A 16,537-nucleotide genomic window follows, 5' to 3' on the forward strand; every position below is an offset into this window, starting at 1 on the left:
TTCTTTCCTCCTTTTTTTCCTTCTTTTCTATATGCAGTTATATTTTCTATTTTTTATATATAAATATATATATATATATAAATATATACAAAACTGAAACGTGCGCCACACATTTCTGTATACAAAGGACAAACCTTTTTTATACTTTCAATACATGAAATAAAGTAAATATATAGGTACATATTCGAAGAAAAAAAGGGAGAACAAAAAAAAAAAAAAGGGATGCGCAGGTAAAAAGAATAAAATTCCTCTGACAGGAATGTAAACAGCGCCGTTAAAACGAACGAACCTATTGCGCGCAACACGGAAAATAATGGAATTTTAATGAACGATGCGTCGTACGGAAATTCCGTGCCACGAGCCGATATCGCTCCGATAACAATAATTGACATCGTCGACGTAAACATCGTCCGGGGGGGCCGATCCCTGACGAACCAAAGAGGAGAAGGACAGAGAGAGAAAGAGAGAGAGAGAGAGAGTACGTAATCCGCTTGACAGAACCGCTAAGATGGCCGATATGATGGAATCACCGCCACTATTCGACACCAACGAGACCAAATTGGACGATCTGGAGGACGACGATGAGGATATCTTCGCGTCCGCGGTCCAGGTATCTGTCAGAGAAGCGATCGACAGTGGGAATCGAAATTACGATGAATATATAATCACGAGGAATTTCTACCTCCTTTCACGTCGCGAGGATGTATTCTATGATAAGCGATAATTTTTTTCCCATCTATATAAATGTAGAAAAAAAAAAATTAAACTCCTTAAACTTACATTAGTTTTTCAATCGAGATCGAGCAATATTTCTTTGCATGACAGACAATTTTACTGTATATACATATGTGAGATTCATGACAAGGAACATTATTATAATTCATTATGACACATAACAAGTTTGTAAGCTTGAGCACAAATAACAAATAACATTTGTATATTTGTAGGATCAGAGCCATTTGTTGGAGGATACTTCACCTTACAACGGAGTGTCCAAAGTTCAAGCAGAGCTGCCGAAGCTATCTTTGCGAGATGCACCGGAGGAGAATTCATTCTCCTCTATGTCCAGCCCAGCTCCAGGTCCCTTGAGTCCTCCGCTAGGACCGATGAATACAGACATCGGCGACCTTCATGACGTTCCTATCAACGATAATGCAGATACATTATCTACAAATATTATCCATTCTCGGTCTTTAGAAGAGGTATATATATATATATTAAATTGTATTGGTACAATTGTAACTTAAAATGCTATTAAATAATTTAAATACTATGTTATTTTTTGTGTCTGTATATAATGTAGGTTCCAGCAGATGCATCTGAAGTTTCCTTAAAGATTACTGTCACTTCTCCTCAAAAGATAGGTGATGGAATGGGTGCCTATGTTGCATATAAGGTTGAAACAAGAACGAATATGCTAATCTTTAAGAAAAGGAACTTTAGTGTAATTAGACGTTTCAGCGATTTTCTAGGACTTCATGACAAATTAACAGAAAAATATCTTAGGAATGGTAGGATAATTCCACCAGCTCCAGAAAAAAGCGTTATTGGTAAGAACATAATTTAATTTTGTAGTTTGTTTGCACAATTATAGAAAAGTTATAAAGAACTCTCTTGTGCATGTATATTATATATATATATATATACATATTAATAGGAACGACGAAAGTTAAAATGTCTGGAGATAAGAGTCAAGAGCAAAATTCGAGTTCTACTGAATTTCTTGAACGACGCAGAGCAGCTCTCGAGAGATATTTGAACAGAACAGCTGCGCATCCTGTTCTAAGTATTGATCCTGATTTCAGAGAATTTTTAGAAGCTGGTAAGTAATAAAATTTGTTGATAAATTACATAAGTGTCTTAAGAAATTATATATTTCTTTTGTATGAAAAATAAAATTGGTTAATTAATATTTAATTTTCTTTTATAGATATAGAATTGCCTAAAGCTACTAATACATCTGCATTGAGTGGTAAAGGAGTGATGCGACTCTTCAACAAAGTTGGAGAAACTGTCAACAAGATAACATATAAAATGGATGAAAGTGATATGGTGAGATTTCTTCAATATAAACATATATTTCTTCTTGCATGTATTTCCTACAAAGTTTCGTGAAATGAATTTTTGTTGCTTACATTAGGAGAGTAAGGTATGTTCATTTGAAATCAATGCATTAATTTATATATTGTTATTAGTATTTTAATCTAATTCACACACATATTCTAGTTACATTTAAAGTTATAATTATATAGTCATAAATTATATATATAGTGTCAAATACATATAAAATTTATTAATTAAAATTTATTAAGATAATCTGTCTGCAGTTTTCACAACAATAGTTATCCATGATATAAAATATGTACAAAACTGTTTGAAAAAAAAAAACTGAATGAAGAGGGAACCTATTTCTTTACAGTGGTTTGAAGAAAAAACATCGCAAATAGATTCCCTTGATATTCAGTTACGCGCATTACACTCCGCGGTCGATTGTTTAACAAATCAAAGAAGAGAATTAGCAAACTGCACTGGTGCTACGGCAAAATCAATTGCTGTCCTTGGTCATGGTGAACCAGGAGCGTCTCTAGGCAGAGCATTGGCGCAATTAGCCGAAACTCTAGAAAAGGTCGAGGTCATCAGGAAGACGCAAAGTAACAGCGATCTCTATCAATTTGGAGAAATGTTGAGGGATTACGTCGCGCTGATTGGTGCGATTAAAGTTGGTGTTTACGATTTATGGTTGTATATTTATATTCTTGATTTTCAAGTTACATTCTTTATACGAGATGTTCTTCTCCGCAGGATGTCTTTCATGAAAGAGTCAAAGTCTTTCAAAATTGGCAGCACGCTCAATTGATGTTGAACAAGAAACGCGAGCAGAAAGCACGGCTCGAGCAATCCGGCCGGACGGACAAGACGAGTCAAGCAGCTACTGAAGTCATAGAATGGGAGGCAAAGGTGGACAGAGGTCAGGAGGAATTCGATAACATCTCGAAAATGATTAAAGAGGAAGTCGAACGTTTTGAATTGGTCAGAGTGCAAGATTTCAAGAAGCAGCTAATTGAGTATCTTGAGTCGATGCTGCAACACCAAAATCAACTCGTCAAATATTGGGAGAGCTTCCTACCGGAGGCACGAGCGGTAGCGTAAACACACATTCCTTACGTTAAAAAGAAAAGAATAATATACATTTTTAATACGATAATAAGGCCGACACCTACCTAACGCATAACGTTAAGTTAAATTTTTATGCTGTTTATGGGGGGTAAATCATTCAATATCAATGAGCGTAGCGATATTCTTACCAAGAGGATCCGTAAGTTTTGTTGAGGCAACAGTTTATACCCGAGAAAAGAGAGTGGGAGCACATGTGTGCATTAACGATTCGAAGATACTGTCTCGATTAATTTGAAAATATTCTAATTACACGAACTTAATTAGAAAAGTTTCAGATTTTTATTATATTTTAAGTATACATATATTATTGTCGACATAGTATATATTCACATTCTTTATGATTACTTTACTTACATACATATTATATATAAAAAAAAGACTATACATATGAAATTATACAATTTGTTAAAAAATGTTACCGGATATAATAAAAATGAATTATATATATATACATATATTCATATGGTTATATAAAAACAGGTTCCCTCTTTCTCAAATTGTAAATACTTAAATTGAATAGAGCCTAATGTAATTATTAAGGTGACATATTATAGAAATTATTTTCTACTCAATTTACGTTTTATAATCTATTTCTGCAGATATAAAAAAATGAATAACACATGTATATGTATATATTATAAAGTTTTATTTATAACGAAAGAAGGTATAAATATCTGATAATCTTTTACTTTTATATCGTTTATTAATTGTAAGCTTTAGTTTTATTTTTCTATCAAAGTCTCGATGTATAACAATGTGCAACTTGTTTTTTTACTCGATGCAACAGGTGCGAATTTTCACAAGCGTTAGAAAAAGAATGAAAATGTCGCTAAAATGAACAGACTTGTACACGCATGTCTAGACAAGGACAGACATCGTGTGACGTCGAAAGAAAGATTATCTAACCTAAATAGTGCGTCGCTCGTAGAGATTCTAAATTTTTTTGGTAATTATGAAAAATCGAGCAATATAATATATAGGTGTCTTTCATCGTGTACGATGTCGTCTGACAACCAGGACACTCAATTTCGTTTCTATAAGGATGACCCACGAATTCCCTGTCAATATGGTGTCAAGTGTTATCAGAAAAATCCGCAGCATCACAGCAAATACAAACACCCGCCAAAAGAAACGGTATACAACTCTTAAATTCACCAAGAACTTTGTACAAATCGACAACAATTATAATATAATATATATATATATATATATATATATATATATATATATAATTCTATAATATAATACAATAATTATAATATAATAGATAATTCTATATAATATATTAAATGTATGAAATGATACATTAAAGTTAACTGTGATGTATTGACAATCGCTGATTTATCTTTCAACAACGTTGCAGATGAAGGCTGAAAAACCGATTATCGGCATAAAGAGAAAAAATTCTCTTCAGGATGATAAGAAGAAGAAAAGTCCGCAGAGAAAATTGCAAAAGATAACCGAGTTCTGTGAAAGAAATTTGCATGATATTTCCCCGAGTCCGGAGAGAAATGACGACAGCAGAAACAGCAACGAGGATGGCAACAAAAACTTTAATGCGAAAACAAAAATGTCGGATAAGGGTACGACAATCGTGCAAACATCATCGGATCAATGTAATCGTTCACTTGAAACGGTCAAGTGTAGTATAGTTGGGAATGTATCAAATGTCGGTGCTGAAAAAATTATTATGGATCTATTTCTGGTTGAGATGCCGAGAGATTTTTTTCAATTTTATGAATTTTGTAAAAGTATATCAAAAGATAATCCTCTTTTGGCACTTAAATCTGTTTGCTTGAAACTTGTGGGGCCATATGATGTGCTAGATGGTAAAATAAAAAGTTCTGAAAGTGCAACTGATAAAGAAAAATATTTGATACACTGGAGATATTATTACGATCCTCCAGAATTTCAGGTATGTGAGATGAATGATATTTGTTCCTGACAACTAACATCTGTCAGAATAATATTATGTAAATGTTATGAAAAAATAAAATATATATCTGACACAAAACTTTTGCTTGTAGACCATTATAAAATGCGATGACAAAGAAGGATTACATTTTGGTTATTGGCGAGATAGTGCTATGGAAAAACCAGTGTTTGTAGCAAAAAATAGAGCAAACATAAATTGCATATTTGAATCTGTTGCAGAAAATATATTTGGTGCTGTCAAGTAAGTAGATTAGTCTGTTTATATATGTTTAATTGTTTTATATATTATTCCTTGTGTGGTTATATTGTGTATTGTTTAAATTATAGTGCTTATTTACAAGATAAAGCGAAATCGGCCAATCCTTTCATGAAGACTGGTCTAATGCGTCTGCATTCTCAGTTGAAGAACTTTGCTAAACAACATGATATAACTCTAGAAAAAAATACTGTAAACATGCGATCAAGGGAGAGACGAGTTGTAGCACGAACCTTTCATAAAGCAGGCATTGTAGTTCCTTATGATAAAAAGACTCAGTTGGGTTATAGAGATTTGGCAGCAACAGACAGTAAGTAATTGGGTGCATTGATAACATTTGATACATTCAACAATTACACTCTTTGTGATATATTTAAGAAGCATATCTTTTTATACAGTTAATTACGTAGGTTGATTATATTTAACTAAATACTGCTGCGAGTAAATGTCTTATTGATATATTACAGAAGATTTGCAGCAGATATTAAAGCAGATAGAGGAATCTAATTCTTCAGACGAGAGAAAGACACCGTTCGCGAAACTCGACGAGATTGTAAGATTAGCGACGATAGCCGCAGACGAATGTGACTTTGGCACTTGTTTGGAATTGGGACATGATCTCTTCTCAAACGGCGGTACTCATGTTCAAACAACGGCTTTAGAAATGCTATCCATTGCCTATACCCATTTACAGAGATTACAATTGTTAAAGATACTTAAAGCACATTTGAAAGATAGAAAGAAAGGTTGTGAATTAAGTGTGATTTAAAAAAACGTTTGGGTATGTGTGTGATTATATATATATATATATATATATATATATATATATATATATATATATATATATATATATATTTACATAAAAAAAGAACTATCTATTATAATGTTTATACATCACGATTCTAATATCTTTCTTAATTATATCGGCTATCGTTCTAGAATCTATCTAATGTTCGTCTGTGACAGATGATGTGAATTTTTGTTTGGCAAAATTTTTTTAAAAATTAAGAACTTTCAAAAAAATTTCTAATTTGTTGAAATGTGTTATTATATAAAGTGATATTCACATAATAAGAATAATCATGAACAATATGGACACCACGATACTTCTCCAATGCCGAAAAAAGAAACATGTGAAAAAATAATTCTAAATATTGTAAAATACTATTTAATTATTGTTATAAGATCGTATCACAGAAATTAAAAAAAAAATAATTAAAATAATTTTATAAAAAAATCAAACTAAAACATTATAAATTTATCTTTATATTAAAATTATTATATTAAAATTATTATCCAAAGCCGTATATTTTCTAAGAATGTTGTATATTCTTCTTATGAGAAACAGAGATTATCTTTATTTTTTTATACATATATGCCTATATTAACCATATTTACGTCTAGGCTTTTAAAGTTTTTTAGGAATTTTTAATAAGTTTTGAAATGTATTTAAAAAAGCGCAACATATCGAAAAAAGTATATTTTATAAAAAATAAATTTCAATGTACCATGTAAAAGTCAAATGGTTCAATAACCAATGAAAAGTTTGAGAAGTTCTTCATTCAATTTGTGTGGATGTGGTATTAAAAAATCATCGCGTATCAGCTGATATTCCCGTTTATATTATGTTTCGAGAAATACTGCTTCATCATATTAGTAAAAGTAATAGATAAGAAGCGAGAATGTCAAGCCTCCTTCAGAGAAAAGCTTTCTTGCTAAAATTGTTTAATTTATTTCGAGCGCTGGCAGCTTTCGTCTTTAATTTTGTCTTGGATTAAGCACTTTGATTTGGATGAATGGTAACAAAGCGGCACTATTAATCTCGCGCATTAATATATTTTAAATTTATTTAAAAAATAATTTATTGAGGAATAATTCTAATAAAATAAAAATAATTTTAATGTTTAAAATCTTTTATGTTTTGTAAACAAGAATAAAATAAAATTTCAGTGTGTGTAAAAGTGGCAATTGTGTAATTGAGTATCTTTAATACTGTGTGTAACGATTATATATATATATTAAAATATGCTCCTACCGATAGGCAACCCAACTTACTGTATGTTGCGGAAGCACCTTGTATACTAATACTGTATTTTAAGATATAAATATTTAGCATATATACCGAGTTACATTTTATAATCTTAAATGTCATTTAAATTAAATGAATTAATGTACGTTAAATGAGAGAAACGTATAAAAATAATTCAATTTCCGTAAACGCAAATTGTGTATATCATATATAACTGTGAGCGTATGAATATCATTAAACTGTTGAGATATGTAACTCGAAATAGAACGAACGGCGAATAGCCAAAAATATCTACCTTATGCTTTTACTTAGTCGGCAATGTCCAGTCGCTCCGGTTAAAAGTGAAATTTCGATGAAAGTGTTTGTCTGAGGAATACATATACACTGTTATTTTAACAATAAGTAAATCATTATTGACATACTGTAGGCTTCGAATCAGCGTCGCAATCTGTTTAAGAATAATTGTGGAAGGAATTATTAATAATTGAAAAAAAAAGAATTATTAATACTTGAAAAAATCACGTCATTAAATTTAATTAATAAATTAACATTACATTAAATAAAACAGAAACGTACATAACAATAGTTTCCATAAAAACACAAATTATTTATATCACATAATTGAGCGTATCAATATATCATAAGAGTCGCTGTATTATAATTCCTTCGATAATCCATATAAAATACATATATAATATTTAATGTGAAAAGATTTAACAAAGGTGCGTGACATTTTATTTTCGTTTGAAATATGACACGTGAAACGTGGAGAGCGTAACAAAAAAATGTTATTTTTTTAAGTCTTCTGTTTTTTTTTTTTTTTTTTTTTTACGACGCCGTGGCATTGACATTATTGTCGCGATTAAAGTTAATTAATATTATTCTTGCAGAAAGAGAGAGAGAGAGATGTCGGAATTAAGTAGAACAGATCCTATAGCCGGTGGAGATGCACCCGTCGTAGAAAAGGTCGATGATGCAATTTTGTCGTCAACTATCGGGTTGAAATGCTCGAAAAATGAAAATATAGCCGTGGAAGAAGCATCGACCTTAAATGTGCAGGCTGAAACCGAGTGTTGGGTAGAAGCGACAAATGACTCACTCGACCAAGATATAACTAATCCGAATGCTACAAAAGATACTGTGATACTTGTCGACGCGCAAGAATCCGAAATTAAAAGTTCAAGTGCCATCATCCTTCGAGATCAGGAAACGCCCGAATTAAAATCTGCTAATGAGGATGAGAAGGTAAAAAAAAGAAATAATAGATAATCGGTCATGGATTATACTCGACTGTAGATTTTTTAAATTATTCTAATTATTTTATTTATTTTTTAATTATTAATATTTATCACTCATGCCTCCCATTATTTCTAGGCCGATAACTCAAAGCTTAATGCGAAAGATGACAACGCGACACGTATATCTAAGCTGGAGGCGGAAGTGCGGGTGAGAAAATTTGTAAAGAATGCAGACTCTCCTGAAAGAAACGAATCATCTCAGCTTGATAACCAAGTTAAATCTCATCATATTCTTATTAAAGAATTATCTGATCATTTTCCACATCTTTGCTATATGTATAGCTTTTCTCATAAGACTCTCAAATGTATCTTAATTTTTTTTTCTTATAATTTATTATATAGTTTCTAATTATATTATTCAAAATTATAATTAATATATTGTTATATATATATAAAACATTAGTAAATCAGCAAATAGTACTTAAAATCCTATAATTTTCTATAAGTCAGTTTGTCACAAACAGAATCTTGCCATTTTCGATATTTGCTGATTAAAGATTCGTGGATCTTTCAATTTTTACATAGAATCTGACATCAACAATATGTAATTGTCTTCTGACAGAAAAGGACGAAGGAGCGTGACGATTATCGAAAGAAACTGGAAGAAACGGAGACAAAACTGGCCACACTGCAAGCATCCTATGAAACGATAACGAATCATGATGGAGCCGAAGACACTCTGCAACGATCAGTGGAGCAATTGCGCGGTCAACTGGCACAGACTGCGTTGATGTATGAGGAACGGAATCGCATGGCCACGAATCAGGAAAGCCAGATTAACGCCCTGAACAATCAAGTGGCTTCGTTAAAAGAGGTGGTATCGATCACGCGGGATCTCTTGCAGATCCGTAACATGGAAGTGAAGCAGCTGCAAGTGAGTCACGGTGCTCTTAACATTTATATATTGTTAAGACAAAATATATGTACGTGTTAGAAAAATATAGTACATAAAGTCTAAAAAGAAAAACAAGATAAAATTCTTTAGGAAAAGAATAAATTTCCCATCTTAGGTCCTTCTTTTTTTAATCTTCTTTCTGTTTTTTTTTCTTTTTTTAAGAATAAAGAAGAATCCGAGAAGAAGAAAATTTATAACTAATTTTACAAATTAAGACTTTGCATACACATACACAAATTAAATTAATTCTTTTCGATTAATCTATTTTTTAAGTGTTTCTTATTATCATTGCCGACAAGTGCGTGTCATTAGAGAGATAGAGAACGATTTAAAATTATTATATTTTTAAACTAACATGTATAATATATATATATATATATATATATATTATAGGCTGAAGTTGATAATATGGAAAAAAAGATCTCCGAGGAACGCGATCGGCATAACGTGATGATTAGTAAAATGGAAGCAGCGATGCGACTCAACGCGGATCTGAAAAAGGAATACGAAACCCAGCTGTCCTTATTTCAAAGTCTTCGTGAGAAATACGGCGAGAAAATTACTTTGCTAACCGCGGAGAAACAAGCTCTCGAAACAGCCTCCTCTGCGCCTGAATAAAGATTCCTTTCTCACCTCCTCAACATCGTTAATAGGTTTGGTACATAAATTCCTTTTTCATCGTTATGTACGCACGAATATTATCTGATATATTATCAGATTATTAAAGACGTTGAATAAAACTTAAATTCTAAATTGAATTATATTATTTTCATGCGTATTCTTATAAGATTCGCTAATTAAAGAATTTACTTTTATTTTTATAATACAATATTATAACTTTTGGAAATAATTTTAAGAGAGATTTAAAAAATATGTGCGTGTATAGTTTTTTGTGTACATCTTAAATTTTAGTATAAGAAATTAAGGAAATATTAAAAAATAAACTAAAAAATAAAATTATGAAAAACTTTTTTTCAATAAAGAAGAACTGAATATTTAAGACTACTAAGCATTTTAAAATAAAATTTAACTGAACAAAAAAGCTTTAATAAGTAAGAAGAAATTTAAATAAATCTATATTTATATTTATTCTTAAACTCAAGATCAGCTTGTAACAACAAGCAGTTATGAGTCTTGTATATATTATGACTCTAAAGCCTATATTAGATGCATTGATAAAAATTAAAAATTTTAATTTAATTATCATTTGAGTATGAAAGGAGTTAAAATTTCTTTGTCACGATTAGACAAATTTCAATCTTCAATTTTAATTTTCAATGCATAGTCTGATTAAGATCATGTCCCAAAGAAATGTAAACAGTAAGTAACTCGACAGTGTTTATTTGCTTATTGTTAATGTCTTACAATTAACCATGAGAATTGTCTGTGATTGTTTTCACTGCTAACTTGCTATTGTTACGTTTTCTTTTTTGGGTATTAGATTTATAGATTATACAAAGCATGTCAATGTAGAGAACACTTGTTCTCTAAACACGAAACCTTAAAATAAGAAGCAACCAATAATGATCAAGCTTTTATTGTCATCAAATTAAAGAAGTTTGTAAATGTGAATTGTCTAGATATTCTGATAATATTTATATTAGTACACGCATTTCTCTACAAAATTCCAATTCATTATCAAAGCAGAATTATTATCAGAAATAAAAACAACAAAACGAGCAAAAATTTAAGCTAATTGTACTGTGGTATTGACATCTGTAAATAAAATATTCTTTTATTATTTCTAAATGCCACTCATTCATTATACAATACTGTTAATATAAATTACATCTTATATATATTAATTTATATGTATCTCACATAATAATATTATTTATAAATTAATAAAGAAGAAATTTTAATACAATTGATTACTAATTATATAACATTAATTATTAATTACATATATTAATGTAATAATTAAATATTAATGTGTTAGTTATATAATTTATTACATCATTATGTTTATTTAAAAATATGCTATATGCAACACCCTACTTTTGATTGCTTTAAATTGTATAATATTTTTATGTATTTGCTTAATCAATTTATTACGATTTGATTACTTATTTTTATCCAATGCTTTATATTTTATTAAGAAAGGCAAAGAAAGTAACAAATTTTTCAAGTTATAAAAAGTACTCTATTTAATGCGCGTTCTGATTTTATTTGTATTTCTGAGCTATAAATATAATTACTACTTAATTTTATATAATATATTATATATATTATGTTATTAATAATTATAGTAATTTATAAAATATTTTCAACAATTTAATTATATAATTATAAATAAATATATATTTCTTATATTGCATTATATGTGTAAATGAATTGCACACAATATTGAACGTAATAAATAATTAATTAGAAATATTCAGAAATTTATAATACAAGTTTTCTGTATTTTTTAAATATATTAAAATAAATATCTTACATATTTTCTTATATTTATTTTACTATGTCATAATATTACCAAATAACAAGAATCCTTCAGACAAGTGTTTCCGTGGTGTAGTGGTTATCACATCCGCCTAACACGCGGAAGGTCCCCGGTTCGATCCCGGGCGGAAACATTCTTTTTTTTAAATTTTGTTATATATTTTTTTTATTCTTTAAATTACTAGCTGCTTTCTAGCTACATATTGATTGCACATTATATAATTATATGTTGTATTAAAAACTCGATAAATCTAATAAAGTAATTATATTTAAAATATCTATATTGTTTAATAATATAACATATATTAAAGTATAATCAGAATAAAATAAAAAAGAAAGAAAGGAAAATTTTTTTGATATGGAAATCAATGAGGAGGTAAAGTCAAGATTTTAAAAGTATGTTACAGTTTGATATGAGCAAGTAACGAGAATTATGTAAAGATACTCGAGAGAGCTTCCTATGATTTATTCAGATTTATTTACAAGTTATATTTAATAACAGTATTTGTGTTCGTACCTGATGACTTATTTATTCATATTTATTGCAGAGTTACGATTACAGGCGCTTCATCATCTGTCTCTTCGAGCAAATTCGAAAAATCCCATAAAAACTTTGTGGTCAATCGGTCCTGCAAACGTTTCACGTAAGATTTCAGTCGACCGTCCACTTCGGAGTTCGATTCGATGTTGCCAAACAGTTTGCACAGATTCTGATACACGAAATTATTGCTCGCTACAATGTCGCACATTACTTCTTCAGGTACATATAACAGTTCTTTTTCCAGAACTTGCAGAAACTCCAAGTAGATAGAACGATATTGAGGAATCGCATTGTCCACGCTGCAGATCAGAGACACAAGTTTCTTCCACTGCTCGAAGGCGTCCAAGCTCTGACCGGCTAGGAAGCAGATGAACGTCAGCTGCATCTCCCCGATGATTTCGATAGGTCTAAGAAGTGTACGGGTGATTTTTTTAAAGATATTAAAATCCCTTTTCCCATATCCCAAACTATTGTAATTTTAATTGTAGACTTACTCTCGTAATTTCTTCAAGACAGCATCTAAGACATAACTGGAATCCAGAGAGTGCCGCGTTATCTCGCTCGGAGTCGCGTCGTCGGGATAATGCTTGTCCGGTATTTCTGTGAGTCTGAGTTCAGTGCCAGGTTTCGGTTTCAGATTCGGCAGCAACTCCTCCTCCTTGTCTTCATCCGTGAGTCTACCAGATCTTCTTCGTTTTCTTTCGGATTCTTTCGAGACCCCACGCGGTCTCGATGCATCGCTGCAGTGCTCCAATTCCAATGCAGATCGTACGTAACTGAACAAACACAATGCTTCATTAATGACAATGCTTTTGCATTTTAGATTGATGTAACTCGCAAATTGATTTACTCACCCACATAGTGGCGAACATCTCGCTATAAGAGATTCGGTGATTCTGCTCGATAATTCTCCCCACTGTTTATATGTTTCATATGGATACGGTCCTAGATATCTATCCAATTCTTTTAAATTATCCTTCAACCTTTGAACTGTCTCCTCGGGCACGGCTATTGTTTGAACATGTCGCTATGTTATCATGCACACAATGATGTCGAGTTATTAACAACTTTGTTTTCTTACATTCTGAGCTGACGTCTTCTTCTTTACTGTCCCATTTTTTTACTAAGAATTCACATTTTTTAAAATCGTGAAAGAAACCAATTCTCGGCGCCAACTCTCCAAATTCATTTGCTGCGCTATAAAAATATTATGGATTATTCAGTGAATTTTTAAATATATCTGATATGCATATATATTACCTGTAATGCACAAAATGGACTCCAGGTGGAATCATTTTAATGCCCTTGAAATTGTTTCCTGTATTCCATGATTTCATATCAATGCCAATATCAGTGCCGGTTGGTACATCCAATAAAATCAACTTAGCACCTTGCGTCAATAGAGCTTGTGCAGTATTTTGATCCATCTTTGATTCTGTGTCTCACTATTATAAACGTTCCTTTATAAACGTATTTGCATTTATATAGCTGGTGCAAATTTTTGGAGCAACTACTTTGTTATTGGCATAATAGAATTTTTGACAATAGAATCTCATTCATGTTATTATAAGTTTTTAATATAACCTTTGAAATAGTTTATTCTCAATATACAGTACTCTTTCTAGATTGCAAGATTGATTTTAATTTATATTATAATTATAAAGATAAACGTTTAATACAACGCGCATCTCTATAGGATTTTCAACGAAACAGTAATCACTCTATATTTATTATAAATATTTCCTCCTGTCACTTGGTAAATATTTATTATTGAGAAATTGTTTCTGAAACAGATGGTTGACGTATGGCGACATCTGTCACAAATAATCTGTGGTTATATGTAATACAAATATTTGGCGCGATTTTCGGAAAAACATGAAATTTTATCAAACAAATAAATAAAAGCAAAATAGATTGGAAAATAATATACTTCCATTTCAAAAAAATTTTTAATATCTGTAAAATATGTTTATCATGTTATATTCTCTATCTGCACTATATAATCGTCACAGCTGTCAAATTCATAGGAAATGTAATTGCACATTAATAAAATATTATTATATTAATAAAACTAAGAAAATACTCTTAAGTAATCTAAATAATTCTGAAATAATATTAATAAAGATTAAACTAAGAAAGCTTACTATAAATTGTGTATATATGTTATTTTACTATTAAAATGTCATGACATAATAAAAATTAATTTATTTAAATATAATTTAATATTAGATATAACTACAATGCTCCAACTATATTTATTAACACAAAAACATACATCTAATGGTATAAAATAAATTATTATATTAAAATTCGGCCTTACATCTATTCTTATAAGAATCTGAGATTACAATGTTAAAATAATTTACATTATATGGTTATCACTACAGATTATCATCATCATCGGATATATCAGATATTTCAGGTAAATCTATCGCAAGAGAAAAATTAATAGACGGCAATTTTATGTGCTCTTCATCAAAAGATCTTTCAAAAACCAATTTTGGAACTTCTAATAAGGTGGGCGTTCCTAGAAAGAAAAAAAAAAGCAAGAAAATGTGGATCATAAATTCACAAGTGAAAAAATAGTTGTATATGTTGAGTTTTATACCTGACGTCATTAGTTCTCTCTCTTCAAGAGGTTTTATATTCTCTTTCTCCTTAGTAAATAGATCTTTAAATTCTTTTTCTATAGTCTCAATATATCCATAATCTGTACAAAAAAAAATTGATTTGTATGAGAGTACTTTATTATATTACTATTATATAATATAATTAAATCGTCTATTTATTAAATAAAAACAATTGTCTACACATACCAAATTTATATTGATCGTCATCCCAATATGCTAATTTTTCTGGTTTAGAAAATTGCTTGATATTTTTTTTAAAAGGCAATGGTTTTTTGAAGACAGCTTCATTTAATTGTCCTTTTGTATTTTTCTTAATCACAGTTGTTTCTTTTAGAACAGATTCTTTGAACGTGGAGGGTTGCGCAATTAGCTTCTACAAAGAAAATAATTTTGTAGCAGACAAAGATTAAAGATTCAACAAATTTACAAAGATATACAATTAAATTTTGATACTAACTAGAAGTAGAATACAATATTATTAATTTTATTACCTTTGTTTCCTTTCCTGGAGATATTGGGCGTCCGCTATTATCTATTTGTGTTACTTTCAACTTTTGACAATCCTGTTCTTTATTGCCACATGTATTTTTCTTAATATTAACTGAATGTGTGCTATGAGATACATTCATGTCAGATTTGGATCTTATTGATAATCCTTTTGGTTTGGTGCCCGTAGCTTTAAGGGAATTCAGTTTAATCTCGTGAGACATTTCAGATTGCCCAGTAGGTTTCATCATATGGCCTATGGAGAATTTATACAATAAATTATTAATATTATGTATATGTGTGTGTGTGTGTATATATATATATATATATATATATATATATAATATTGTATATAATGTAAATTATTAACATTTATGTATATGAATCATACTTTTATCAAAATAAGTCTTGCTCACCTCTGTCAGATTCGGCAATTCCGCCTAGTAAATTAAATATATTAGACATTATGCAATTATGTGCACGAGGCGCGTGTATCCTTGGTTTTTTGTGGCTTTCCACCTATCTCGCAAAATTATTTTAAATCTGCAATTTTTTCTTCAACCTCTAACCAACGTAGGAGAGTTATTTTCACTACTCATCTATAATCTATAGTCTATTATTTTCGCTCGTCGTTTGAAAATAAAATAACCGTTTACAGTTTATATATCCTCTTTATGCGCCTGCGTTTGACTTGTTTACGTGCTGAATTGATCGAAAAGAGGAAAGATCGTTTTTCAACCGCTAAAATAAAGTAGCCTTCGCGAACGCCATCTATCTAATAAAGAGAGCGACTACAAGTGGCGCCATTTTCAAATCATGTATTTTTTTAACGCGACAATTTTCTATCA

General features: G+C 30.3%; 5 protein-coding genes and 1 non-coding gene across 6 annotated transcripts; 4 read left to right on the plus strand and 2 right to left on the minus strand.

Annotated features, from left to right (window-relative positions):
• Positions 1-274: 274 nt before the first annotated feature.
• On the plus strand, positions 275-3,635 carry Snx1 (sorting nexin 1). Its single transcript, XM_072905428.1, has 7 exons — positions 275-610; positions 948-1,202; positions 1,304-1,550; positions 1,658-1,822; positions 1,931-2,052; positions 2,420-2,719; positions 2,803-3,635. Exons 1-7 carry the CDS (start codon positions 509-511, stop codon positions 3,148-3,150), a joined length of 1,539 nt encoding a protein of 512 aa, XP_072761529.1. The 5' UTR covers positions 275-508; the 3' UTR covers positions 3,151-3,635.
• A 215-nt stretch (positions 3,636-3,850) lies between these two features.
• Hpf1 (Histone PARylation factor 1) lies at positions 3,851-8,413 on the plus strand. The gene is made up of 6 exons (XM_072905427.1): positions 3,851-4,311; positions 4,541-5,092; positions 5,205-5,353; positions 5,440-5,678; positions 5,836-6,149; positions 8,288-8,413. The coding sequence occupies exons 1-5, from the start codon at positions 4,012-4,014 to the stop codon at positions 6,135-6,137; spliced, it is 1,542 nt and encodes a 513-aa protein (XP_072761528.1). The 5' UTR covers positions 3,851-4,011; the 3' UTR covers positions 6,138-6,149; positions 8,288-8,413.
• Positions 8,304-11,165, plus strand: LOC140672952 (uncharacterized). The gene is made up of 4 exons (XM_072905433.1): positions 8,304-8,642; positions 8,772-8,843; positions 9,258-9,569; positions 9,984-11,165. The coding sequence occupies exons 1-4, from the start codon at positions 8,304-8,306 to the stop codon at positions 10,206-10,208; spliced, it is 948 nt and encodes a 315-aa protein (XP_072761534.1). The 3' UTR covers positions 10,209-11,165.
• A 928-nt stretch (positions 11,166-12,093) lies between these two features.
• Trnav-aac (transfer RNA valine (anticodon AAC)) lies at positions 12,094-12,166 on the plus strand. Its single transcript has one exon. It is a non-coding gene; the product is annotated as a tRNA-Val (tRNA).
• Positions 12,167-12,463: 297 nt separating this feature from the next.
• On the minus strand, positions 12,464-14,353 carry LOC140673131 (protein AAR2 homolog). The gene is made up of 5 exons (XM_072905798.1): positions 13,834-14,353; positions 13,655-13,770; positions 13,428-13,581; positions 13,068-13,349; positions 12,464-12,980 (listed from the first exon to the last, which is right to left on the minus strand). The coding sequence occupies exons 1-5, from the start codon at positions 13,998-14,000 to the stop codon at positions 12,572-12,574; spliced, it is 1,128 nt and encodes a 375-aa protein (XP_072761899.1). The 5' UTR covers positions 14,001-14,353; the 3' UTR covers positions 12,464-12,571.
• Positions 14,354-14,816: 463 nt separating this feature from the next.
• On the minus strand, positions 14,817-16,365 carry LOC140673187 (uncharacterized). The gene is made up of 5 exons (XM_072905914.1): positions 16,106-16,365; positions 15,695-15,945; positions 15,390-15,576; positions 15,182-15,283; positions 14,817-15,100 (listed from the first exon to the last, which is right to left on the minus strand). The coding sequence occupies exons 1-5, from the start codon at positions 16,152-16,154 to the stop codon at positions 14,955-14,957; spliced, it is 735 nt and encodes a 244-aa protein (XP_072762015.1). The 5' UTR covers positions 16,155-16,365; the 3' UTR covers positions 14,817-14,954.
• Between the last annotated feature and the right edge of the window lie 172 nt (positions 16,366-16,537).

The sequence above is a fragment of the Anoplolepis gracilipes genome, chromosome 14, assembly GCF_047496725.1.
Source record: "Anoplolepis gracilipes chromosome 14, ASM4749672v1, whole genome shotgun sequence".
In the NCBI taxonomy this organism is placed as follows: Eukaryota; Metazoa; Arthropoda; class Insecta; order Hymenoptera; family Formicidae; genus Anoplolepis; species Anoplolepis gracilipes.

Coding starts and splice junctions, on each gene's coding strand:
- Snx1 (XM_072905428.1), top strand. CDS start 509: ATGGCCGATATGATGGAATCACCGCCACTATTCGACACCAACGAGACC. Junction 1,203..1,303: donor ATTCTCGGTCTTTAGAAGAG/GTATATATATAT, acceptor TATATAATGTAG/GTTCCAGCAGATGCATCTGA. Junction 1,823..1,930: donor CAGAGAATTTTTAGAAGCTG/GTAAGTAATAAA, acceptor TTTCTTTTATAG/ATATAGAATTGCCTAAAGCT.
- Hpf1 (XM_072905427.1), top strand. CDS start 4,012: ATGAACAGACTTGTACACGCATGTCTAGACAAGGACAGACATCGTGTG. Junction 4,312..4,540: donor AACACCCGCCAAAAGAAACG/GTATACAACTCT, acceptor ACAACGTTGCAG/ATGAAGGCTGAAAAACCGAT. Junction 5,679..5,835: donor AGATTTGGCAGCAACAGACA/GTAAGTAATTGG, acceptor GATATATTACAG/AAGATTTGCAGCAGATATTA.
- LOC140672952 (XM_072905433.1), top strand. CDS start 8,304: ATGTCGGAATTAAGTAGAACAGATCCTATAGCCGGTGGAGATGCACCC. Junction 8,643..8,771: donor CTGCTAATGAGGATGAGAAG/GTAAAAAAAAGA, acceptor CATTATTTCTAG/GCCGATAACTCAAAGCTTAA. Junction 9,570..9,983: donor TGGAAGTGAAGCAGCTGCAA/GTGAGTCACGGT, acceptor TATATATTATAG/GCTGAAGTTGATAATATGGA.
- LOC140673131 (XM_072905798.1), bottom strand. CDS start 14,000: ATGGATCAAAATACTGCACAAGCTCTATTGACGCAAGGTGCTAAGTTG. Junction 13,771..13,833: donor GTCCATTTTGTGCATTACAG/GTAATATATATG, acceptor ATATTTTTATAG/CGCAGCAAATGAATTTGGAG. Junction 13,582..13,654: donor AGAAGACGTCAGCTCAGAAT/GTAAGAAAACAA, acceptor TTCAAACAATAG/CCGTGCCCGAGGAGACAGTT.
- LOC140673187 (XM_072905914.1), bottom strand. CDS start 16,154: ATGTCTAATATATTTAATTTACTAGGCGGAATTGCCGAATCTGACAGA. Junction 15,946..16,105: donor AATTGCCGAATCTGACAGAG/GTGAGCAAGACT, acceptor AATTCTCCATAG/GCCATATGATGAAACCTACT. Junction 15,284..15,389: donor TGACGATCAATATAAATTTG/GTATGTGTAGAC, acceptor TTTTTTGTACAG/ATTATGGATATATTGAGACT.